The 26,393-nt window shown below is 40.5% G+C and overlaps 2 protein-coding genes across 2 annotated transcripts; one reads left to right on the top strand and one right to left on the bottom strand.

Annotated features, from left to right (window-relative positions):
- Positions 1–4,825: 4,825 nt before the first annotated feature.
- Positions 4,826–8,762, bottom strand: LOC139469565 (uncharacterized). Its single transcript, XM_071251761.1, has 2 exons — positions 8,703–8,762; positions 4,826–6,319 (listed from the first exon to the last, which is right to left on the bottom strand). Exon 2 carries the CDS (start codon positions 6,260–6,262, stop codon positions 4,826–4,828), a length of 1,437 nt encoding a protein of 478 aa, XP_071107862.1. The 5' UTR covers positions 6,263–6,319; positions 8,703–8,762.
- Positions 8,763–9,185: 423 nt separating this feature from the next.
- LOC139468785 (26S proteasome non-ATPase regulatory subunit 10-like) lies at positions 9,186–16,062 on the top strand. The gene is made up of 6 exons (XM_071250919.1): positions 9,186–9,394; positions 11,251–11,349; positions 11,785–11,931; positions 12,659–12,825; positions 13,634–13,715; positions 15,915–16,062. The coding sequence occupies exons 1-6, from the start codon at positions 9,281–9,283 to the stop codon at positions 15,984–15,986; spliced, it is 681 nt and encodes a 226-aa protein (XP_071107020.1). The 5' UTR covers positions 9,186–9,280; the 3' UTR covers positions 15,987–16,062.
- The last annotated feature ends 10,331 nt before the right edge of the window (positions 16,063–26,393 follow it).

Below are 26,393 nucleotides of genomic sequence, written 5' to 3'. Positions count from 1 at the left end.
ACAGGAACAGACAACATAGGCAGTCGACAGCCGATAACAACATGCGTGTGAGCATATCATTTATTAAATAGAGGTTCATTCATTTATGGAACCGTTATGAAATCATGCTTATTACCGATACCCACGGTAGCTGGATAATGGATTTGAAATGACAAGGGTCGATTCACCAAGTGGAACGGGAACAAAATGTCAGTAATGCCTTTGGCCTCCTCTACGTTGGATGCATTCTGTACATTCTGTCGCGTCATCGATTTACAAGTATCTTTTAGAGCTGCCTAATGGATGAGTTATCACTCTCCTTGGGGAAAATGAATGAGCTGTTGATGATTTACAGCAGGTGGACGATAAGTACGAAACCCTCGACCAAGGACGTCCTAAGCATGCTCTATTGGTGCCAGATCCGGGGAGTAAGCTGACCTCTGCATCCTGACAAACCATTTGGGTTTTTTTTAGGTTTATAACAACACTATCTCGGTGGGGTCTGACAGTTTAATCTTGGAGTAAAGCACCAGATCCAGATCCAAATTAGAGATGGGCAGTTTTGGAGGCGTCTTGAAACTTCTGTAATGGCTATTCCATCCTGCAGCTACCCAATCGCACAACCTCTGTCCAACTATCTTAATGGTTATCTTCCCGGCATAGTTACCTTGTTTGTTCGTTTGTTGCAATATTCAAGCTATATGACGGCGGTCTGTAAATAATCGAGTCAGGACCAGACAATTCAGTGATTGACATCATGAGCATCGATCCATGCAATTGGGATACGATGACATGCATCAACCATGTCAGCGAGCCTTACCACCCGATCCCGTTAGTCGCCTCGTACTACAAGCATAGTCGCCTTTTACGGCAAGCATGAGTTGCTGAAGACCTATTCTACCCTGGAATCTTCACGGGTCGCATAGTCACTAAACGGTCAGTGAAAGGATTCCAGTGTGCCAACCTTTTGTTCCCATATTTGCAGTGGTTTCACAAGCTTCATGTGAAGTATATGCAGTGTGTTGTATTGGGGTTAACAAATTTTGCACATCCAATGGCAATGCATCTAAAGCCTGCCAAATTCAGGCACGTTTCCGTTTCACGAAACAATCGGCCAAACACAGCCAAAATGTTTATTAGTCAACATTCATCTCGGGAACGAAGCCATCAACTTTCTGTATTGAATGTGCTTTGTTGCCACGAAGTATACCAAAATGCTAGTGGTATAAAACCTAACGAGGGACGCATCCTGCTACTACGAATTTATCTAACCGACATGTTTTAGGGTGACATTGTAACAGAATTCAAACAAATTCAAAATTGATAGAATACAGCAGTTTCGATTGAGCTGAGGTTAACTTGAGTTATGTAAGTGACTTCCGTTGACTTGGAGAAAACGTGCGGCTTTTTGTTTTAAAGCGGGGTTTCAGGGATTTATTTTGCCTCAGAAATCAACGTGCAGCCTGACTTGCTCGTGGCGGGGTATAAGGAATTTATGCGCTGGCTGAGAAATGTATTCCCCTCCAAGGCGGGACACATCGTATTATATCAAGATCATATGGACCAATCAGATATCATCATTCTGACATGGAAGTATGATAAAAGCTGTTGACTACATATCCAGATGATCTCTACTGCCGTGGCACTATTTTTGGTCATAAGAATGCTTTTGATAACAAAAATAAAGAAGCACATTTTCGACCACTGCCAGACGCATTGTCAACAGACATTCCCCAGAGTTGCATACAACACAAGGGAAGCCAAACAGAAACTCATTCATATTACTCATCGAGAATTAAGGTAAAGACCCCCAAGTATACACTTGTTACGAATAACGTGAGGATAATATGGACACACTGACTGGTATGTGTAGATATACTACCTGGATCGCAGTATGTTGATGTATGATAGTTAATACAATCGTCAAGGTTTCACGTGTATCCGCTATTATAAATCATTGGAAAGGCATCAGCATATGTAAAGTTGTAAACATGCTACATTTAAAAGAGTGAAATTTGACAAGAACTTCGATATGCCCTCCTTTAAAAACAAATAAAGCTGGTGCCATGGCCGGATGTCGGACACGAACTGACTGATAAACAAATCAGATCAGAATACGTTCTGCGTTTTAGTGACTTGAAATGGTACGTCCCATGTGAGTGGTCCCTCAATTTTATTGTATGCCTATCATCCACCAAAGAACGCACATTGAAATACCTGAACATCGCGAGCATATAGAAAGGCATGTGTTGACATTTAAATTCAATGAGAAAGTCTCTCTCATGACTGGTTAGCTAAATTATACACCTTGCCAGTTTGAGTGTGTATTTGCTTGTGGATCGATTTTTTTTTTTGAAATCGCGGATTCACGAAAAATAAATAAATAACTGAATACTTTTTAATATGTGTCTATAACTATTGCTACACGGCGGGATGGCCGACGTGGTGATGAAAACATCAATAGCTCCCGAAATGTAACATGATGCGTTAAAAGAAGTATACAGAGTGGGAAAACATATACGTGGATGACAAATTATCCTTTGAAGGTCGAGGGCATGGCTCACTCTGCTCTAGCGATAGTCAAATGTTTCCTGTTCTCGGGAAGCAATTCAACGCCTTTGTTATCTGGTCATCCGTGCCCGCTCTATGAACATTGGGAAACGTTGATGAAACTGTTACATTAACATTTACTGTACTCAAAAGAAGTAAAAGGACACCCGATTCATGACAGATTAACTGTTGTAATATGACAGATTAACCATAGTAACATGAAAGAATCGGACGTTCTTTAAGTTCTATTGAGTAGTATATATCAGTTATGTTACAATCAATGTAATTGAAGGCATTTGCTCAGATGTTATACAAGTGGGAGATTCCACCTCGGACAGTCTCACATCCACAGTAAGCCTTTGATTCCTCACTGTATCCGTCATGGAACTACCGTCACCTCAAACTGCTCGGGGATTCCGTTAAGAAGAGCATACGATTACATGTATGTTTTCCAACTTAAAATACATTCCAACTTTTGAAAGGATGAGATAAAAAACACACCGATATGTTAAATTAGGAAGTTAAGAAATTAAAACTGGTTTGAAAATTATCAGCTGTTAAATATTATGTGTTCAACTGACTGACATCTTGCCTTTCTACTTTCTTACACATACAAGTTCTGGACGTCTGACATGATCGAATACATAGTTTTGGTTGAAAAAAGCCGATTTCACGAACAACCATATATGGTGGTTTGCTGTTTAACGCCACACTCGGCAATATTCCGGCTATGTGATGGCGGTCTGTAAATAATCGAGTCTGGACCAGATAATCCAGTCATTAACATGCGCATCGATGTACGTAAGTGGGATACGATGACGTGCCTCCACCAAGACACCCAGCCTGCCCATCCGACCCCCTTAGTCGCCTCTTACGACAAGCATAGGTTGCTGAAGACCAGCTCTAACGCGGATCCTCATGAATGATGATGATGAACCTGTACGGCTTTAGCTAGATCCCTTTCAAAACATTAGTTTGTGTCGAAAACTTCTCCATGTCCAAAAATCAGAAAAAGTGTGTGATCATAAACACTTCTAAAATTGATAGAAGGCATTTGCGCGACAGTTGCTCTTCCTCTTGTTCAGATGTTATACAAGTGGGAGATTCCACCTCGGACAGTCTCACATCGACAGTTAGCCTTAGATTCCTCACTGTGTCCGTCATGGAACTACCGTCACCTCAAACTGCTCGGGAATTCCGTTAACTTAAAATACATTCCCATTTTTGAAAGGATGAAATAAGATCAGGGCCCTTTATGGGCCACGAGGAATGTTAAATTATAAAGTTGTGAAATAAATTGGTATGAAAATAGTCAGCGGCTCAATATTATGTGTTCAACTGAGTGACATCTAGCCTTTTTACTTTCTTACACATACAAGTTTTAGACTTTTGGCATGATTAAATACATAAGTTTGGTTGAAAATGGTTGAAAACTCCATGTTTGTTTGTTGTATAACGCCACACTCAGCAATATTCCGGCTATGTGATGGCGGTCTGTAAGTAATCGCGTCTGGACCAGATAATCCAGTGATTGACATCATACGTATCGATCTTCGCTATTGGGATACGATGACATACCTCAACCAAGTCACCAAGCTTGACCACCTGATCCCCTTAGTCGCCAAGCATGGGTTGCTGAAGACCATGAGACTTCATGAGAAGATGAATTTGCACATCTTTATCTAGATCCCTTTCAAAACATTAGTTTGTGTCAAAAACATGCCCATATCCAAATATTAGAAAAAGTGTGTGATCATGAACACTTCTAAAATTAGCTTTTGTGACACCTGTTTTGTCTTCCGTGTACATTTAGTGGTGTTATAATCCCAAACATACAATCGTTGAAATTCTCATTCATATGAACAGACAACTTTTATTATAATCGCAAAGGTTTTCCACGTTTCCTAAATTGTGCAGGTCATATTGGCCAAGACGACACTTGTCATAACTTGTTTATTGACAAAACATTCTTTGGTGGAAAATATTTGAAAAATAAATCATCACTCTTATTCGTTATAGATAACACAAAGTTAGACAACGTTAAATATGTTATTTTCTAAGCCTTTAAAGTGGGTGTGCGGAAGTTTAGTTGTCAAAGCGGTTGAGCGTTCGCGCGTCACTATCGGATTTGATTTTACACGTGGTAACAAGCCAGTTTCCGGTGTCCACATCCGTTATCTGGCTGGAATATTGCTAAAAAGAATCCATCCACACCTGTCAAAACCAAAAAACAATATCCCAAATATAGAACATATATTTATCTTAACAGCCGAACAATTTAACGAACAACCAAAAATCAGCCGCTACTGGGGGGACAGATTTGGCCTTTGACCTCCAATAACATTTGATTAACAGTTTTAGGAGGAATATAAGTGAAGTAATTCTCCTTCTCGTGTGGGCCATCGTAGTTCTGCCATGTTTGATACGGAAGTCCACGCCACGACGCCATTGCCCGGAAATGCTGATTTGCCTGGCTCCAGTATATTGGGTAAAACTCCAGAACACCGGCATGTTTGGGAAGGAAGAGCGTGTGTGACATGCCAGCACCGTGCATGCCAAGTAGAATATCAGTGTTTGCAATAAGCTCCAGTTGTTGTTTCATGGGCAGCATATCAAGTTGCACACCCGTGACCTTGTGACCTGGGAGGATGGTGTTCAAGTTTGCAATGATCTCATCCTCGTTTGTAATTTTCCTTTTTAATAAGCCTTTTGGATTTCGCGGATGCGCAACATAATCCCTTCTCCAAATGAACATGACGTTCAGTTTATGGCAGTGTAACTGCTTACTGGTTTTGACCTTGTGTCGAGAAAGGAAGAATTCTCGAAACAGTTCCAGGTACGGCACAAATGGTGTGTAATGAAAGTTCAGGGGACTGTTGTAACCCATAATACCCCACACCATATCATCAAACTGCGTGGGTGCCTCTAAAAGCCCTGCCCTCTTAGTCTCCCCAAACAGCACATTCCATGTTTCGTCTAGGCCGCCTTGAGGGTGGGCATCTACCCACAGCACTGTCATATTATCCGGGTGCTGATCAAACACCAACATCATCAAGAAAGCGTTATAATAATCCGTCATTGTGTGATAAAGATTGACATATTCGTATCTCATCACGGCTAAAGTCATTCCTTTCACTCGCTTTGTCTCTGTCCTGTCTTTTTCACAGCTCACGGCATTGTTCCAATTCAGAAGGTGATCTCTGCCACCGAATCCTAAACCTGGAGGCGTGTCGCAGTTTAAACTGAAGTACCCTTTCTTCAAGTTCAGATACTCCTCCTCTTCTCGTTGGTTGAGGACAGAGGAGATGGATTCTCCTCCTTTTCTACCAACGCCTAACGAAGGGTCAATGATCACATTATGAAGTCGGGCAAACAGACTGCCGAAATTCACAAATTGACCCTGGCTCTCAACCCTAGCAGCTTTCAACCAGCCGCAAACCGGGTCCTGATTTATGATTATTGTCCGATTCATGAACGATATTTTGTGTTTAATATCACATTCTCTCTGCACTTCAGGTTGCGCTATGTTAATTATTCCTGATTGCACAGCCACCCTGACTTTCTGGACAAGGTTGCCAACCTTGACAACAGCGTGGCCGTCGATTAGAAAATCCCGCAGGGGGACGGTCCCATATGACTTCCATGCAAAAAGCAATGCTCCCAAAAGTAACCCGTATAACAAAACAACTAACATGAACAGTTTCCGATATGGGACTCTGAGGCACCTGGCCATGGTTAGTGATGATGTGGTGGATGTGGATGTGGTGACTTGATGAGATAAATTATTTTGCTAAAACAAAGAGAAACCTTTTTTCAACCATATAATTTTCTTGCATAAAATACATTCACCAGTCAAGCATTAAGAAAACGCCATACTCCAAGCATTAAGAAAACATCATACTTTCCTTTCTTCATAAAAATATTGAAAGACGTATGTAAAATAGAAACAATTATTGCAATGAAAAATATTTCAATCCAACATATGTATATTACCCATATCTTGATCATGTTTTAAGATCCTATGAATTGCTACACTTATATACCTCATGTTCCTATGTTATAGATATATGTCTACTGAAGTGAAATAAAAATATATTTTTTAAACAAATAAATAAAAAAAGTGGATAGGGTGGTCAGACTCTGAGATTTGGTTGTCAGCATGCCATCTCATCCCAATTGTGTGGATTGTTGCTCATCACATCAATCGCTGGATTATCTTGTCCAGACTTGATTATTTACTGACCATGGTCATATAGCTGTGATATTTCTGAACATTGCATGAAGCACCAAACAAACAAATGTTGATATTTATTATAATTGTCATTTTATTAACCTTTAGAACCTTTCACTGAAATTTGTGACAATACTATACATGAACTATATTCACAAAGGCAGCTGACCCTTTATAGTGTCTAGCAATGGTTACATGATCATCCGATGGACGACACATTTAAAAAGTCAGATCATATGATAGAATAATATGTTTTACTATAGTATGACTCTATACGTTAGTTGATGCTTTTATTCAGGTAATGAGGCCACCGGCCCATTATACACCTGCAGAGTATGATGGCATACAAATATGACAGAGCGCTGAATTATAAGATTTACAATGCAGTATTCAAACTGTTACTATTGGAGTTAATTATATGACACAGGTATTCCCTTGAAAATGGAATTACGTTTCTTACCAGCAAGAAATACATATTTTGCTAAAGTGTTGCAAATACTTTGATTAGTCGAGCTGAATAATAAGGACATTTTCTCACGACTTGGAAACATGTGATAATAATTGGGTATGAGATTAGACCGCAGATCAAGATAGAACGGACACACCATACAAAAGTGGAACTCATCTTCGATAGCGCTTACAACACAGAGGGGACAGAAACGTTCATGTCTTGGTATATTATGGTATCTGCCTGTTTCAACCATAAGACGATGATTGGATCCAAGAAAATTCAAGATATTAATTCGAAATAATGTTACATCAATTAATCGAATCCAGTTATTATATGAAAATTTATCTCTTACTGCAGAGAACAATTCAAGCTTAGAACAAGATTCACAATTATTGTGCAAAACTTCAATGTCTACGCTCCTTTGCCTAAACTGATGTAAGAATAAGTCAGATCTACCAACACCCTATATATTATCACGGGCTCTATATTATCGCGCTATCAGTAAATCTTGTACACACCCTGTCGACTTTTCAAAGGGAAAAAAAGTCATGTGTTACCCTGTAAATATGGGGACACGCTGGAATTTTATTTCATACATGTAGCTTTAATAAAAAAAATCCTATACTCGCCCCGACCCCCAATATCAAATGGTCGGTCCCTTAGTTTGTTCAGGAATATAGTTGTATACCCACGAAATTAGGGTACATGGCAAATATCTGTTGGCTGTTTGTTTGTTTGCTTGTTGTTTAATGCCGCACTCAGCAATATTCAAGTTATATGACAGCGGCCTGGAAATAATCGAGTCTGGACCAGACAATCCAGTGATTGACATCATGAGCATCGATCCAAGCAATCGGGATACGATGACATGCATCGACCAAGTCAGCGAGTTAGTCTCCTCTTACTACAAGCATAGTCGCCTTTTACGGCAAGCATGGGTTGCTGCAGATCTATTCTACAGACCATATAATAGGCCTACACAGAACAGTTCATCCGATTCTCGTTTCGAAATTTGTTGTCACGAAAAAGTATTTGCAGCTAAAAATTTACTCGTCCTTTCATTGCCTTGAATTTCTTGATATGAGATTCATCAAAACAATTTTTAAAAATCCAATAGATTTTAGTTTGGTCAAAATTCAGTTTCATGCGTTTTCATCCACATTTTGGCTCTGTCATGCTGTACTGGTAGCCTAGAAAGGACATTTCCGTACTAGCAGACACAATGACAACCATATGAATTATAAATATAAGCGCACATGTAATAGTCCATGCAACTTATAGTTGGAAACACGGCAATTTCATACAGAATTTCTCAGAAACTTATATTTTCTTGCGTAAGAACTTCATGGTAATCGGCTTAGAAGGTAAATACATAAGAGATGCGTCGTCTTCCATTTAAAACAGAAACACTGCCGTGTCAACATTTGAACGAATTTAGTCAGAAAAAACCCATTGACATCACATACTCGTTATGTTGGTACCAATACTCACCTCTATTACCGCAAAAATTACAATTTTGCAAGTCTCACTAGCCTCGCCCAATGGGTTTTGTCAGCCGCCATCTTGTTTCAGCAGACGATGTTTAAGGTTGGGGTACCGATCCTTCCCGTTGGAAGGCAGAGCAACGACCCCTAGCGGAGGGTCAGGAAACCAGTCTACCTATGCGCGTCCTCAACTTGCGATATGAGAGACGGGGCCCAGTTTAAGAGCCGAACGGCGATCTGGTTCCAGGATTGCTTCGCGCGGCAAACAGCGCGTTTATTCTTTTGAGTAGACAGGCGCTCAGTCTATACTACTCGTCACGGAATGATGCGAGTCAACGTTCGGCTTGTATCGGTTAAACGCTGGCGGTGTTTATGGTATTTGTTGACCCTATCATAGTGGTCACTTTATTTCGCTACGCTGGTTATTTCATTCGAACATGAAAGATAATTATATTCTTAAGATATAAGTCACAACATTTTCTCCACACATATTCCATTATTAACATTGCCATACCTCTTGTGTAAATTGTTGTGAAATAATCCTATTGACGCGGGTCACATTATTTTGAGGGTTCATTCTAAAGCATGGCGACCAAAACATTGCAGGACGAAGTGTGCAAACTTGCTTATGATGGGAATTTTCAGTTACTGAAACAAAAACTGCAAAAAAATGAAAGCTTGTGCTCCCAGTATGACGCTGTAAGTATATAGTTATTTTTATCATGCCATTTACTCGCGGTATGAAGGGAAACTAAAGAAATGAGTGAGAGTTCAGTGACGCAGCGAAATTGAATTATCTTGGCCTAGTCGTATCATCGTCAAAATAGATGGCAACCTCAGACCTAAGGCATCAACATTAGCAAGGCAGTCTCAGAGGGTGATATTTGGAATGTGTAAGCGTGCAGTATACTAGAGGACTCACTCATTGCAGTCTAGAGCTAGCAATACATCAGCTGTCTTGGCCATACCAAACACTAAATCTTACTATATTCACAGTGATAAGGGGGCACGGGTTGATCAGAGTTGCACCCCTTAGACACGCCAGAAACCTATGACCATGAGTTGGAATCCCGGTTCACCAGACTATGTTGCTAGGTATGTCAGCACCATACCCATGCTCATGGGTTTCACTAATGTGGTAAACGTCTGAGACCTGCATCAATTCAGACTTTCCACCCACTGTTCAAAGTGGCATTAAACCCAACTCACTCACTCACAGTGTATAAATGAAATATGTTTTCATTGTGTACATCTGATTGTCACACACAAACAGATAATTTTTTCATATACCATTACATTCTAGATGGTGTGCATTAGTCCATTATTTCCAAAGCTCAGCTTAGTATTCAACACCAGTATGTATTTTCAACATTATGGTAATTAAACTATTTAAACTCAAGTTCAAGAATAGATTTCAGCTCTTTTGACATAGAAAATCTGATTACAGTCGACTCTATTAATGTATCCGACAATATATATTCCTGGATGTAGATTCCTGTCACTGGACGGCCCAAGGGTTTGTCACAGGGCATGAGTTAACTAACTTGCAGAGTTCATCTCATAACATCACACCATCATTTGAACCCTTCAAGCAAAGACTATCATGATGGATAGGATGACATGGTCAGGACACCATATTTGTCTTATTGATAGCATAATGAGGTTTCATGTGAAAACAATCTTTACTGCAATGGCTCCCTCATTAAGATGTTTAGTTACAATATATTAATTACTAAAACCTGACAATCTTGTTTTCTGTCCAGTGTTATTAAGCTTTCTATGCCCGAAAATTTTGAAATTTGAAACCTCAGATTAACACTGTCAGTTCCAAATGAAATTTCCAGGTATTGAATACTTAATAACATCTACAAATCTGTAAACACATAATGCACTACACTGCAGGCTAGGGCTGGGACGGGTAACTCGGGGACTCAGGTTGGGTGGGTCCTGAGGAGGACCCTGGTACCAACAGGACTAATCGGACCCATGGTTAGTAACATGATATATTGTTTAATGAGAAAAAATCACTACTATAACTCCATGGCGACCTACAAGTCACGAATGTTTGCATATCTGTTTGACTTTTATATGTTTTGAGTAAAGATGAAGCTTGGTAAACTTCAACGTATGCATGACCAGGTCATTTTATACATGATCTAAATACCTTATACCAGGGGTCTGGTAAAACGATTCCTAATTAGACATTTTTTACCAAAACTCTTGAGACGTACAGCAGGTATCCAGATAGGGTTGGTTAATAGGGGGTCAGGTACCCATGTATTAATTTTAGACTCGTCCCAGCCCTACTGCAGGGCTTGAGTAACAGTATCATGGTTTGGGACACATTCTGTCAAGTGAACCTGTGTCATTTATATGTCAATCTCATCAAATCAGATCTTAGTGCTCACTACCAATACACTTTGTTAAGCGGTAGTGAGAACTAAGATCTGATTTTAGTGAGATTGTTAATATGTTCCAGTTCTGTACATGGTAGATGTGTTAGTTGTTTTATGATACTGATTTAATTGTAAAGAACTATTTTATGTTTGCAATAGAGCCAGAGAATGCCCCTCCACTGGGCTGCATCAGGTGGACATACAGAGGTAGCAGACTACCTGTTGAGAATTGGTGCTCCAGTTGATGCCAGAGATGAGGTGAGTAACGTTGCATTAAAACACAAATAATAACTTTTAACATGTTTCTATCTTGCTGTGCAATTAAAGCTGCATATTTCTTAAGGAATAATAAGGCTTATGCTGGTATTCCTTACGAGATATTAAATGATGAAATAATTTCAGCGGTAGAAACTAACATATTTGGTCCACTAGTCCTTATAATAACATACAGCAAAACACTTATAAATTGGCAAATTTCTACTGGTCCTTATGATGCCTTTAATTTTGGGCAGATTAGCAAGGACTATAGGACCATTTTTTAACTCTGAATTTAATATTACATTTGATGTTATTTTCATTGATAAAACATACCAAACCATCATAATTTGTATAACTGAATGAATCATTTGGAATAGTAGTATTTGATCTATATTTTCATCTTGACAGTATCTATTGGTTTTTAACTGTGTGCAGTCAGATTGGACACCTTTGATGATAGCTGTTTCGGCTGGCAGGATGGAGATAGTGGCTAACCTCATCAGCAGAGGTGCCCTAGTGAATGCAGTCAACAGAACAGGGCAGAGCATGATGCATTATGCAGCGTCGAAGGATCATATGGAGGTACTGCACTGGCTTCAGTGTTCCAAAAATATTAAAGAATTTGAAATCCCTTTTACTAAAATCACTGACCTAATTTCCTTTAGCTCTGTGCTAAGATTAAATACCCATGTTAAGATATTTCTCAGTCTGACGTTCATGTACATGGTTGACTCACTGTCACTGCTGATGCTGCAAAAAGTTCCAATTGAATTGAAACCATCAAGAGTGAGAAATGTCTTGATAAATGAATCATGATTACAGAGTAATGTCCCTTTGTATGTTTGGAGATGTTCTGTCCAGTAACAGCCTCGGTCCTGTTCCACAAAGCGATCTTAGTGCTATGTTGATCGTAATCCAATGATAAAGTATGGGAGTTACCACCAACTTAGCACTAAGATCGCTTTGCGGAACAGGTTCCTGGAAAGCAGGACTAACAGTGCATCTGTATGTGCATCGTCTCAGTGGTGTAACATCTGGAAATAATCACCTCAGTAGATATTTACGCTAAATTTAAAAAAATAATATTAAAAAATTTCATGCAATCACAACAAAATGTGTAATGTACAAGGTGCTTCTTAGATCTGAAAGTCACGTCAGATTTTGTGTATGGCTGGAAATTTCCTTTTGTATGTTGTACTATTTAAAGCTTCAGATATCGTGAAGTCTCATTTTGCCCACTGCTGTTTCTTTTTGGTGATAATGATATAGCAATGTGATACATGGTAATGCATACTGTCACCCATTTTAGATAGCAGAACTTCTGTTAAACCATGGAGCTGACGTCAATATAGGGGACAAGATGGGCAGCACCCCGCTGCACAGAGCCGCGTCTAAAGGACATCTTCAGATGACGAAGCTGCTCCTGCAGCATGAGGCGGAACCCAACAGATCGGACTCGGAGGGAAACACTCCGCTGTGAGTAGGTGTTAGCTTACCTGGCCCGGAGGTCCTGTGTGCAGTTTGTAAGTATGTTCTGAAGGAAGTTTCTGCCTCAAAGGTTTAGTGGATAGAGCTTCTGTCTGGAGTGTGGCAATATTCCAACTAGTACGAGCAGCCATGTACGTACTCGCACACTGCACACAATGTTAAAGACCTGCGAAGATTTCGGGGTAGAATAGGTCTTCAGCAACCCATGCTTGCCGTAAGAGGAGACTATGCTTGTCGTAAAAGGCGACTAACGGGATCGGGTGGTCAGACTCGCTGACTTGGTTGATGCATGTCATCGATCCCAATTGCGTGGATCGATGCTCATGATGTCAATCACTGGATTGTCTGGTCAAGACTCGATTATTAACAGATCGCCGTCATATAGCTGGAATATTGCTGAGTGCGGCGTTACACAACAAACCAACCCACCAACCACAATGTTAAAGCCCACCTCACCTCACCTCACCTCATCTAAGGAAGTCCATGTTCATGGGATATTCAAAACATGCTTCTTTTTGCCTTCTTGCCTTATGCAACCTTAAAGTTCCATGAAACTTTCACTGACCCATATATATATATATATATATATATATATATATATATATATATATATATATATATATATATATATATATATATATATATATATATATTCTTTTATAGTTTTTAGTGCATTGAAATATAACTCAATGTTTGAATCAAAGTATCTCATGTCTGTTTAGCATAGCAGTGCTAGGTCTGTATGTCATGTGTTTAGGCTAGTAGAATAGGAATAATCTTGTGTTGACTGTTGCAGTCATCTTGCCTGTGAGGAGGAGAGGGTGCGGCCGGGGAAGCTCCTGGTGGAGCATGGAGCCAGGCTGGACATACAGAACAAGGTGAGCGGGTCAGCCATCTTTGTGACAGCCAACTACGCATCGCCTATGGAGATTCAGGGCTGGCTAAGTCTGCATACCTCTTGCTGCTTGTTGTAAAAGTCATTTGTAATGGATCAGGTTGTCAAGTGATGTGACTTGATGGATTGTGTTCCTTCCACCCATGGATACAACTGGCACCAGCCAACTAGTCCGTGTCATGAATACACAATGTTATTTAGAAAGTGGCAAAATGTAATAAATGTCATAGTTGGGATAACACTTTCCTAGTAAAGTACAAATTCTTGTACTTTCACAATTTCTAAATGGCATCGTGTGTTCTTAGCCTTCGGACATGGGAGCCGTGCCAATTTACTCTTGTCAGAGGGGGACACAAAGTACATGATCTAGACTACCAGTTGTCATGCTTTTTTTTTTTTGACTCTCAGTGACTGATTGGGTTAGATCGCTGACTTATTGTGCTCGCATTTAGGGGCCTCACTCTGGCAGTGCGGGTCCGAATCCTGGATGGCACTCAACGCCAAAAGTACTAGAATTTGTATCTTACTGAGATAGAGTTAACCCAAAAATAACGTTTGTTATTGTCTGTGTCAGTTAATCTTATGTTGAGGGTATCCTGACAGTGAGTAGAATTTCAGGTGTTTTAGGGGCTGTCTTTTTGTCATCACTATGAGGGCTGGTAGATGTTGAAGGTTAAGTTACATCCATGTACTTCCCTGATGGACTCTTGCCTTCAGTCACTGGTTTACGGACCATGACATAGCTGGAATATTGCTCACTGGGCTGTTATGCAACAATAACTCACTCACTGCTAATTATGATCAGGCCTATAAACTGTGAAAACTGCCTCTTTGGTGTAGTGGATAGAGTGTCTGGCTGGAGAGGGAAAGGTCTGTGGTTCGATCCCCCTGGTAGTGTCATATGAAAAGATGTTAAAAGATGGTACTTGTTCCTCTGCCTGGCTCTTGGCAATAAGGGGATAAAACAAGGACTGGTCAGCTCAGTAAGCTGTGTCTGAGCATGCTGAGTGGGGTATCCATGTTATACCTTGGTATGGTATCTCAGAGGGCTAGCACTATAAAGCCGGCATAAGTCAGGACAGGTTACTGGTTTATTTGTTAACATACCTGTAGATGTAGTTGATGTATAATTTTTTTGTTTAGATTACATATGAAAATTACAGTTAGGATTGCTCATTTTCCCGAGGCAAGGGAGTTAACTGACTTCAAAAGTCCAGTTTCCACCTTTGCAGAACTAGGCTGGAATTACTGGGCTCAATCGTTGCGCCACCAGTGGCTATTACCAATTATGTCCCTTCTAAGCCTCTCCTATGAACCAATCAGATTCCACCTCTCGTATCACTTTCGTTTGTTTCACACAAAATGGTGGCGCCCAGTCAGGACGATCTGATCGATAATCAAGATCTATATTGTGATAAAACTGGTCTTACATCGCGACATGCATCAAATCACGTGAGCACCGTGATTAAAAACTTGAAAGGATTTGGAAAATATCTGCTGACAATGAATTGGCGATGCACGTGCTTTGCAAATCCTGAAATCGATCGAAATCTGCACGACAGTTTACGAACCGGATTTTGATTTCGGTGCGTGATTTTGATTGGACTATGCACAGACTCGTAAGCCCAGACAAAACGTAACTCCATAATACCAGCCTAGTTCGGCAAGGGTGGAAACTGGACTTTTATAGTCAGTTAACTCCTTTGCCTCGGGAAGATTAGGATTGCTATACTTGAGTTGTTTGATGGTGTGTGATAGTAAGGTTTAATCTATACAGTATGGTAAGTCGTATCGATGTAGCACATTATCTGTGTGCTTTGCAATACTCAGTTCATAAGAGGAACCTACCAATATCAATAAAATGAAGGTGCAGACATTTTGTGATAACAGCTGTGCAGAGTTGTGTCCCCTGGCAGGATCAGCTGCTTTGAAGCATACAAGGGTCAATTACTTACCAACAGTCAATGCTTGCTGGATTCTTAAATGGATTGAGCACCTAAGACTTTTTATTCTTTCCTCCCACATTAAACTGACTGCTGTAATCTGATAGATGTCCTAAGAAGAAGTGCCATTAATATCAAATCACTCACTGTACAACTTTACTAGAAACAAATATTTATTTTGTTTTTATTGCCATGACAATTCCATGTGTTTGTTGTTGAATATTTGATCCATGTTTCAGGACAAGAAGACTCCTCTAGACCTGGCCCCCCCTGGCATGCAGCGGTCACTCAAACACTCCCTGGACAGATGAATAACACTTGATACACAATCTCATCATCATCACATTGTTGTTTTCAAAACTTACTGTTGTACATTATGCATGAATAAATTTCATACCTCATAGTAGCATGTTATGATTTGGAACCAGAACATTTGTGAAAAAGATATACAATGTACTACATAATAGCAGACCGCCTCCATGGTCTAGTGGTAGAGCGTGTCCAGAGAGCGGAAGGTCGGGGCTCGATCTCCGAGCGTGTCATTCCAAAAGACACTAAAAGATGATACTTGTTGTTACCCTGTCTGGCGATGGGCATTAAGAGGCTAAAACAATGACTGGTTGGCTCGGAGTCCTTATACTGTGTCTGATTTGGTTATTGCTGTTAAACTGCGGCATGGTATCTCAGTGAGCTAGCACTTTACATCGGCATAAATCCAGACACCATTTCATCTCACCTCACATAACAACAGATAGTGCCACATGGAGGTCAGATAACCTTCAGATGAAAGAGCTTGACAATATCCTGAATCATGGGTGGATAAATTAATTTCGTAATGATATTTCACTGTCAGTGTTTTGTCAATATAATGTTACCGTAGGCATCCTGAGAGTGTTAACAGTGTCATAGTACCCAGATGTCATGGATCATTGCTCATAATACTCAAGATGTTTTGTGTGAAATGCTTAAAATAATTATTTGTGAAAAGAAATGAACACGAACGCATTGAAGAAACACTGTTCACTATTTACATCATTCATTTTGAGCACGTGGCAGGAACGCAGTCGTTTCTTCTTGATTGGCGTTTTTTGCACCTGCAGCGCAAATCCCATGCAACGTGACCAACAGCGATGAGCAACACGGACTGCTGTAACCATTCAAGGTCCGCGTCATCGGACACAGTTGTGTCAGGAATCTGATGTGGTCGTCCTTACGTCAGACCCATACTGACTCAACGTCACCGCCAGCAACGTCTGCAGTGTGCCCAACAGTACCTGCGTTGGCGACGTCAACAGTGGCAACAAGTTGTCTTCTCAGACGAATCAAGGTTCAACCGATGACCGCATCAGAGTGTGGAGACTACGCTATGAGCGTTACGCTAACTGCTGTGTCTTACAGGCCGACCGGTGGGAGGAAGCATCATGGTGTGGGGAGGCTTCAGTTATCATCACAGGTCCCCTCTACAAGTATTCCGTCAGCATGTGACTGCTGTCGTGTACAGGGATCATGTTCTTCATAATCCCGTCAGATCTCTCGTCACTGGATTGTCTGGTCCAGACTCTGTTATTTACAGACCGCCGTCATATAGATGGAATAATGCTGAGTGTGGCGTTAAACAACAACAAACAAACAAACGGACTTCTCTTCCTGGGTGAACCTCAACTCAAGGTCTTTCAGCAGGACAACGCACGTCCCCATACAGCACGTGTCTCTATGGACTTCCATTGGGAGACGTCTTCAGGCTGCAAAGCAGGCACAAACACTTCAGGAACTGGAAGCCTTTTTGGTGCGGGAATGGAACAGGATTCCTCGAGCCTTTTTCCAAAGACTTGTCGATTCAATGAGACGGCGACACGCTATTGATGGACACGATTGACACTTGTCATTTTCTGTTTGGGGTACCCTGTTTTGGGGGGGATTTTTCAATAAACAACGCCCATTTGTTTTCAGATGTTTTCTCTGTTGAGTATATATATATCAGTCATTGGTTTATCGGACCCCGGCTCGATTATTATTATATACAGGCAACAGTCATTTAGATGGAATATTGATGAATGGGTTAAACAACAATCAATCGAACACAGTGGCCCTAGGACCTTATACTCTGTCCTGGAGACTTGAAATGTTTTAGGGATAACTTCTTTTATTGGAGGTTACCACACCCTTCATCCAACTTGTAAATGCCTCTCAAGGACTAAACTTATTCATTGGCTAAGACGTTACTACTTAAAGAAAGACTAGGTTCAACTAAGGATAGCAGGTACCAGACAATGAAACAATAGTTCAGCCTTCACACAAAGTAGCATATACCAGGCAATAAAACAATAGTTAAGCCTACACTCAAAGTAAAACATACCAGACAATGAAACAATAGTTCAGCCTACACACAGGGTAACACATACCAGACAATGAAACAATAGTTCAGCCTACACACAAAGTAACACATACCAGACAATAACACAATAGTTTAGCCTACACACAAAGTAACATATACCAGACAATAAAACAACAGTTCAGCCTACACACAAAGTAACACATACCAGACAATGAAACAATAGTTCAGCCAACACACAAAGTAACACATACCAGACAACGAAACAATAGTTCAGCCTACACACAAAGTAACACATACCAGACAATATAAAAAAAGTTCAGCCTACACACAAAGTAACACATACCAGACAATGAAACAATAGTTCAGCCTACACACAGGGTAACCCATACCAGACAATGAAACAATAGTTCAGCCTACACACAGGTTAACACATACCAGACAACGAAACAATAGTTCAGCCTACACACAAAGTAACACATACCAGACAATAAAACAATAGTTCAGTCTACACACAGGTTAACACATACCATACAACGAAACAATAGTTCAGCCTACACACAAAGTAACACATACCAGACAATGAAACAATAGTTCAGCCTACACACAAAGTAACACATACCAGACAAGGAAACAATAGTTCAGCCTACACACAAAGTAACACATACCAGACAAGGAAACAATAGTTCAGCCTACACACAAAGTAACACATACCAGACAATGAAACAATAGTTCAGCCTACACACAAAGTAACACATACCAGACAATATAAAAAAAGTTCAGCCTACACACAAAGTATCACATACCAGACAATGAAACAATAGTTCAGCCTACACACAGGGTAACCCATACCAGACAATGAAACAATAGTTCAGCCTACACACAAAGTAACACATACCAGACAATGAAACAATAGTTCAGCCTTCACACAGGTTAACACACACCATACAACGAAACAATAGTTCAGCCTACACACAAAGTAACACATACCAGACAATGAAACAACAGTTGAGCCTTCACACAAAGTATCATGTACCAGGCAATTAAACCACATTTCGGTCTTCACACAGGGTAACGCCTCACTAACACCTTCAACAAAATCACGGCTCGCTAACATAGGGGCACTGCTCGTGAAAGTAGCATGCTGGACCAGTCTGTATGGGCAGTTCAGGGTTACAGAGTAGCATATATACCGAGTCAGTGCTCGCAGTTCACGGTTACAGAGTAGCATATGTATACCTAGTCAGTGCTCGCAGTTCACGGTTACAGAGTAGCATATATATACCTAGTCAGTGCTCGCAGTTCACGGTTACAGAGTAGCATATGTATACCTAGTCAGTGCTCGCAGTTCACGGTTACAGAGTAGCATATATACCTAGTCAGTGCTCGCAGTTCACGGTTACAGAGTAGCATATATACCTAGTCAGTGCTCGCAGTTCACGGTTACAGAGTAGCATATATACCTAGTCAGTGCTCGCAGTTCACGGTTACAGAGTAGCATATATACCTAGTCAGTGCTCGCAGTTCACGGTTGCAGAGTAGCATATATACCTAGTCAGTGCTCGCAGTTCACGGTTACAGAGTAGCATATATACCTAGTCAGTGCTCGCAGTTCACGGTTGCAGAGTAGCACATATACCTAGTCAGTGTTCGCAGTTCACGGTTGCAGAGTAGCACATATACCTAGCCTGTGCTCGCAGTTAACGGTAACACGGCAACAGAGTAACCCTGCAGTATAAGCAGTGCGCATACAGTATTTTATAATCTCAGCATGTTAATATAGAGGCTCAAATAATCCAGTATTCAACCAATGACGTATATAGATAGATTGTATACACGTCTTTGATTCAACAGACAGTGGAACTCCCATTCACCAATCATTGTTGCGTGTGCAGTACTGTGTGCAGAGTAAACAGACATATTGTATGCTATTTACACACTACTTCGTTTCACCCGACAGTGAATGGACCATTAAACGTTCCCGTTTGTTTAGGAGGAATTGATTCCGTCACTAAAAGTCAAAGCCTAAAACTCGACAACTGGGAACCTGGGAGAATCAGTCTGTTGTACGGAGATTTAAAGTTCACAAGTAGACAGATTTATACATAGAAATAAAAGAATGTTACACTCGCGTACATATCGAACGAAGGTGCCAGAGAGAGAAAAAGAAAGATTTACATTTTAGACATCATTAACATGTATAAAAAGCAGAGACTGAGCTTTCCGGAATTTGGAGTTTGCTGATGGTAAAGTGTGCCTGAAACAATTTGAAACATGCGGTCAAAGAGAAAAACTTTTATACCTCGTTCTGCAATTAATCTAGCGCTATGACTGCCGTAAGTTCCCTTGACTTCAGCTTATGCGATAGTGTAGACGCAGTGCCTTCATTACTCTGATGAACGGCGCCCCGGCGATCCCATCTGCATGAGTTTAACTACACCTTGTGTCTGAAGCTTGGATACTCTCTTAAACATTGGGGCACGGATAGCCAAGGAGGCCCAATCGTCACACTCGATGTGCAAAGTTGCGTCCCTTAGCCGTACCAGAAACCTATGGTCGTTTGTTCGAATCCCGGTTCGCCCTGATTATGTTTCTAAGTTTTCAGCACCAGAAGTGGTAAACGTCTAAGTCATGCACTACTTCAGGCTTTCCTCCCACATCAAGCTGACACGCTGTGATATAAGTGACATGTACTGTTCAATGCGGCGGTAAACCCAACTCACTCACTCCTAACGCGAAACTATGCTAGTATGCTCAGGAACTTGTGTATTTATGTGTCTACGGCCATGCATACAAGTAATTACTACAGATTGGAATTTTTAATAAAATAACGCAAAATATTCTTACAGTCAAAATGTAATCTTCACTTTGTCAGAGAAATTCTGTTCCTGTACGTGCAGCATTTCCTTGACGATCACGAAGCTCATCTTTGTTTAACACCACAGCCATTCGAAACCAATCTCATTAAAATCAGATCTTAGTTCTCGCTGTCCTTAAACAAAGATCTGAGGACATCCCATTAAGGGTCACGTCAGAACGACCTTTCATCCAACCAATCAGAGCGTCGCTTACCAGATCATGAAAGTGACAGTCGGAATGTGTTTTCTAATCATGCAACCACGAAATATTTAACACGGAGTATTCCGAACGACAGTTACGGGTTTTATGATTATATCCAAACAATAAGCCATATATAAGCCATTCCAGAATATTCCTCTTATCAGTTTTAATTTTTTTAATCGAGAATACGTCAAAATATGTTTCGAAGCGTAGTCACTAGTTTGAAACCTGTCTCGTAAAGCTCGAGAAAGCTGCCTTCTGATTGGTTAATGTCGATTTCTTGTCGGTCATTTCATTGGTCGGTAAAAATTCGCGAAAGTTCGTTCTGACGTGACCCGTAATGGGATGTCCTCAGATCTTTTGTTTAGCGGTAGCAAAAATCAAGATCTGATTTTAATGAGATTGATTCGAAACAAAACTTATCCAGTTGGGACTCCCGATAAGATCTGATGGCCATGAAGCCATCTATGATGGCCGGAAGAGATGACGTAATGGATCGGGTGGTCAGACTCGAAGACTTGGTGGCACATCGACGGCGCGGATCTCTGCACACAAGCAATCAATGGTTTGTCTGGTCCAGACCCGAATGTTTGAGGGTGCCAAACCCGTACCCCCGATGCCGGGGCGTTAAGTGGTATGCTGCAGTGCAGTACGCTGGGTGCCATGAACTGTTTATCTGGTATGCGGATGCAAATATTTCAATGTTCAGTTTCAATATATGTGTCGTCTGTTTTTCTTCACAAATCAATAGGACCGCCGTGGTCTTGTGGTAGAGCGCCCTGAGAGCGGACGGTCCGGGGTTCGATCCCCGGCCGCGTCATATCTAAAGACGTTAAAAGATGGTATTTGATTTTACCCTGTCTGGCATTAAAACTAAAACAAGGACTGGTCGACTCGGAGTCAGTATACTGTCTCTGATTGGGGTATTTATGTTAAACTGCGGCATGGTATCTCAAATTGCTAGCACTATAAATCGGCATCAGTTCGGACTAGTACAAGCAGACACACACACGTGCATGCACGTCGCTATATAAGCGCAATAATCTTGGACGGGACGTTAACCCCATTTCATCTCACATCACCTCACACATCGTTAAATGTTTAGCTCTAAGCTTATGAGCACGCGTGGTTATACATCCTATGTGAAACTCTATTTACTTGTACCACCTGACATAGTGAACATCGATCTACGCAATTGGGATACAATGAAATGCATCTACCAAGTCTGCGAGCCTGACCAACCGATCCCTCTCCTGGTGTTAGAAGCCTCTTACGACAAGCATGGGTTGCTAAAGACCACTTCTACACTGGATCTTTACGGGGCGCAACATGGGTTGCTGAAGTCCAATTCTTCCCTGGATCTTCACGGGGCGTGGTTCCATAGCTTCCTCTATATTACATTACATTTGTTACATCAGAAATATTTGTTTCCAATTCCGTTTCTATCAGCTATTAACGACAATATGTCCCAACAATCTTTTCCAACATGACTAAACGCCGAATGTCGAGTCTGGATGTGATATATCTCGTGTGCATGGTCCCGGGGTCAAGAAGTCCTTGTAATCAAAGCATGCGTTCTTACAATCTCTTAAATACAACATGCGGTTTCACTGCAGTGTGAAGGAATTATATAAAATGCATCACAGGTGGTGTGTTCGCGTTATGTGTGTAAAGGCTTTGGCTTACCGCGGGTTTGTAGATACTTGCTAAGATCTTTTGAACGTGATTCCTACTTGCGTTTACACATTAGACTATACCCCCGTGGCAATCTGCATCTGCAACAGATGGGGTCGTTTTTTAGGCTTGATATATTCAGTGATCAGTTTCCAAATTCAAACTATCTAATTCGCCCTCCCAAAAAATGTTGCTATTTATCTTCCGGAGCAGTTGGGAATGGTTACCTGTATTCAAGCATAGCTTTACCAACGTGTCAATACCCCCTGAACCCCCGGAGAGCCGCGGACTACCCGTGTGTCAACAGAATGGGTTTGACATGAAGTTTACGTCCTGGGGTGAAACGGCCCTGTACAAATAAAACTTGTGATCACATCGGGTTGTAAATATTTGACAGAATACCTTATCCTAATCCTAATCCTGACTATCATTTATAAGCAGCTGCATATCGTTAGGAAGAATATAGGTGTAACATTGCACATGGCGAGGATTGACCATGTAACCGTGTTATACGTACACAGAATATTAACTTCCATGCCACAGTTTAATCTCCTTCCGGTCGTTGCAGGCAGCAACGGCGGGCAACCATTGCCCTTTTGTCTTATAAATATGCATTTCGTAACCTGAAGCTTTGAATTATTTTTTTAAATTTGTAGCGAACATCCTCTCAGGTGAGGTGTGATATGTCTATTTTCGTCTAATGCTCTCGCCAAGGAGGTCATCTGGACAAAGACAGACATCATTGCCGTGTTCCACAAAATCATCTGAGGAATGATTATTTAAGACAATGATTAGGTCAAGCTACGTTTTTCTCTGTTCCCAAACATGCATGTTGTAGTGTCTTCCTAGAAGACGTTTAATAGAAACGTTGTTCATGGTATTTCTTATAAAATCTCCAATAAACAACACTCGTTGGATAACATACACGGCCTATGTCCCTCTGCGTTGGTGTCAGTCATTGACCTTCCATATACGAGTCTCGACCACCATGCTCCGTCTTCCATGTTTTGTACCTGTGCCCACCCGATCGCCCGTACAACACTATAGTCTTATTATAATAATTTGTTCCAGAAAGAGGTGGAAATACTTTATTCCCGGATTTTACAAATAAAATGTATATAGGAAAAGGTAGGGTACAAATCCTCTTTGACCCGCAAGTCTGCAGAATTCGAGAAATGAGCAAAACATTTAAGAATCGTATTTAAGTTATGGGATGTGCTCACAAAGATATGAGTAAGACATATTTTGCATTTTTTAAAAATATGATAACACAAAATGTAGGGGCAAGGCGTTAATATGTCAAAACGGTTCTAGGGCTTTCTAGAAGCGTTTGTTTTAAAACTAGTATTTGACCAGGAGCAAGTCTATGGCCCAAACTGCTTTCCTCGGGAGATGTAGACAAAGACAGGATATACATAGGGTAAAAACCCATCTTGCCTCACGGGCGGGCATAGATTTGTTTCTGGGGGTTGGAATAATCGACCATGTTCACTCATTGCAGCCATTCTTACCTACTTCATCACGTCAGAAGTCGTCAGCCTATTGAACATGTCTGATAATTTTCAGGACAATACTGAAAAATCACTAGAAAATTTCAGTGGGCCAAAAGGGGCCCTTATTCTACCTCGTCTGTTGTTAACTGAAACGGCTGGTTGTCCATAAATGGAAATGTGTTCCCAAAAAGTGTTTGGCTCATTTAGAAAACAAACACACATGTATGTATTGAAGCATCATGTATTGAAGTATGTATTGTAGCATCATGTATTGAAGCATGTATTGAAGCCTCATGTGTAGAAGTATTAATTATAACATCATATATCGAAGTATTCATTGAATCAGCATGTATTGAACTATGCATTGAAGCACCATATACAGTACACCATACTGTCCCATGTGTATATATACAGTACACAATACTGTCCCAGGTGTATATATACAGTACACAATACTGTCCCAGGTGTATATATACAGTACACAATACTGTCCCAGGTGTATATATACAGTACACAATACTGTCCCAGGTGTATATATACAGTACACAATACTGTCCCAGGTGTATATATACAGTACACTATACTGTCCCATGTGTATATATACAGTACACTATACTGTCCCAGGTGTATATATACAGTACACAATACTGTCCCAGGTGTATATATACAGTACACAATACTGTCCCAGGTGTATATATACAGTACACAACACTGTCCCATGTGTATATATACAGTACACAATACTGTCCCAGGTGTATATATACAGTACACAATACTGTCCCAGGTGTATATATACAGTACACAACACTGTCCCAGGTGTATATATACAGTACACTATACTGCCCCATGTGTATGTATACAGTACACAATACTGTCCCAGGTGTATATATACAGTACACTATACTGTCCCATGTGTATATATACAGTACACAATACTGTCCCATGTGTATATATACAGTACACAATACTGTCCCAGGTGTATATATACAGTACACTATACTGCCCCATGTGTATATATACAGTACACTATACTGCCCCATGTGTATATATACAGTACACTATACTGTCCCATGTGTATGTATACAGTACACTATACTGTCCCATGTGTATGTATACAGTACACTATACTGCCCCATGTGTATATATACAGTACACAATACTGCCCCATGTGTATGTATACAGTACACTATACTGTCCCATGTGTATATATACAGTACACTATACTATCCCATGTGTATATATACAGTACACTATACTGTCCCATGTGTACATATACAGTACACAATACTGTCCCAGGTGTATATATACAGTACACTATACTGTCCCATGTGTACATATACAGTACACAATACTGTCCCAGGTGTATATATACAGTACACTATACTGTCCCATGTGTATATATACAGTACACTAAACTGTCCCATGTGTACATATACAGTACACAATACTGTCCCAGGTGTATATATACAGTACACTATACTGCCCCATGTGTATATATACAGTACACAATACTGCCCCATGTGTATGTATACAGTACACTATACTGTCCCAGGTGTATTTATACAGTACACTATACTGTCCCATGTGTATATATACAGTACACTATACTGTCCCATGTGTACATATACAGTACACAATACTGTCCCAGGTGTATATATACAGTACACTATACTGTCCCAGGTGTATATATACAGTACACTATACTGCCCCATGTGTATATATACAGTACACTATACTATCCCATGTGTATATATACAGTACACAATACTGTCCCATGTGTATATATACAGTACACTATACTGTCCCATGTGTATATATACAGTACACTATACTGCCCCATGTGTATATATACAGTACACTATACTGCCCCAGGTGTATATATACAGTACACTATACTGTCCCAGGTGTATATATACAGTACACAATACTGTCCCATGTGTATATATACAGTACACTATACTGTCCCATGTGTATATATACAGTACACTATACTGCCCCATGTGTATATATACAGTACACTATACTGCCCCATGTGTATATATACAGTACACTATACTATCCCATGTGTATATATACAGTACACAATACTGTCCCATGTGTATATATACAGTACACAATACTGTCCCAGGTGTATATATACAGTACACTATACTGTCCCA

Source organism: Haliotis cracherodii, unplaced genomic scaffold (genome assembly GCF_022045235.1).
Source record: "Haliotis cracherodii isolate W230 unplaced genomic scaffold, xgHalCrac1.p SCAF_2, whole genome shotgun sequence".
Lineage (NCBI taxonomy): Eukaryota > Metazoa > Mollusca > Gastropoda > Lepetellida > Haliotidae > Haliotis > Haliotis cracherodii.
This window is presented reverse-complemented; position numbering and strand designations above follow the sequence as displayed.

What these genes read in the sequence shown, in the direction of transcription:
- LOC139468785 (XM_071250919.1), top strand. Translation starts at nt 9,281, where the DNA reads ATGGCGACCAAAACATTGCAGGACGAAGTGTGCAAACTTGCTTATGAT. An exon ending in CAGTTGATGCCAGAGATGAG is followed by an intron (nt 11,350 to 11,784) that starts GTGAGTAACGTT and finishes AACTGTGTGCAG; the next exon opens with TCAGATTGGACACCTTTGAT. An exon ending in TCGGAGGGAAACACTCCGCT is followed by an intron (nt 12,826 to 13,633) that starts GTGAGTAGGTGT and finishes TGACTGTTGCAG; the next exon opens with TCATCTTGCCTGTGAGGAGG.
- LOC139469565 (XM_071251761.1), bottom strand. Translation starts at nt 6,262, where the DNA reads ATGGCCAGGTGCCTCAGAGTCCCATATCGGAAACTGTTCATGTTAGTT.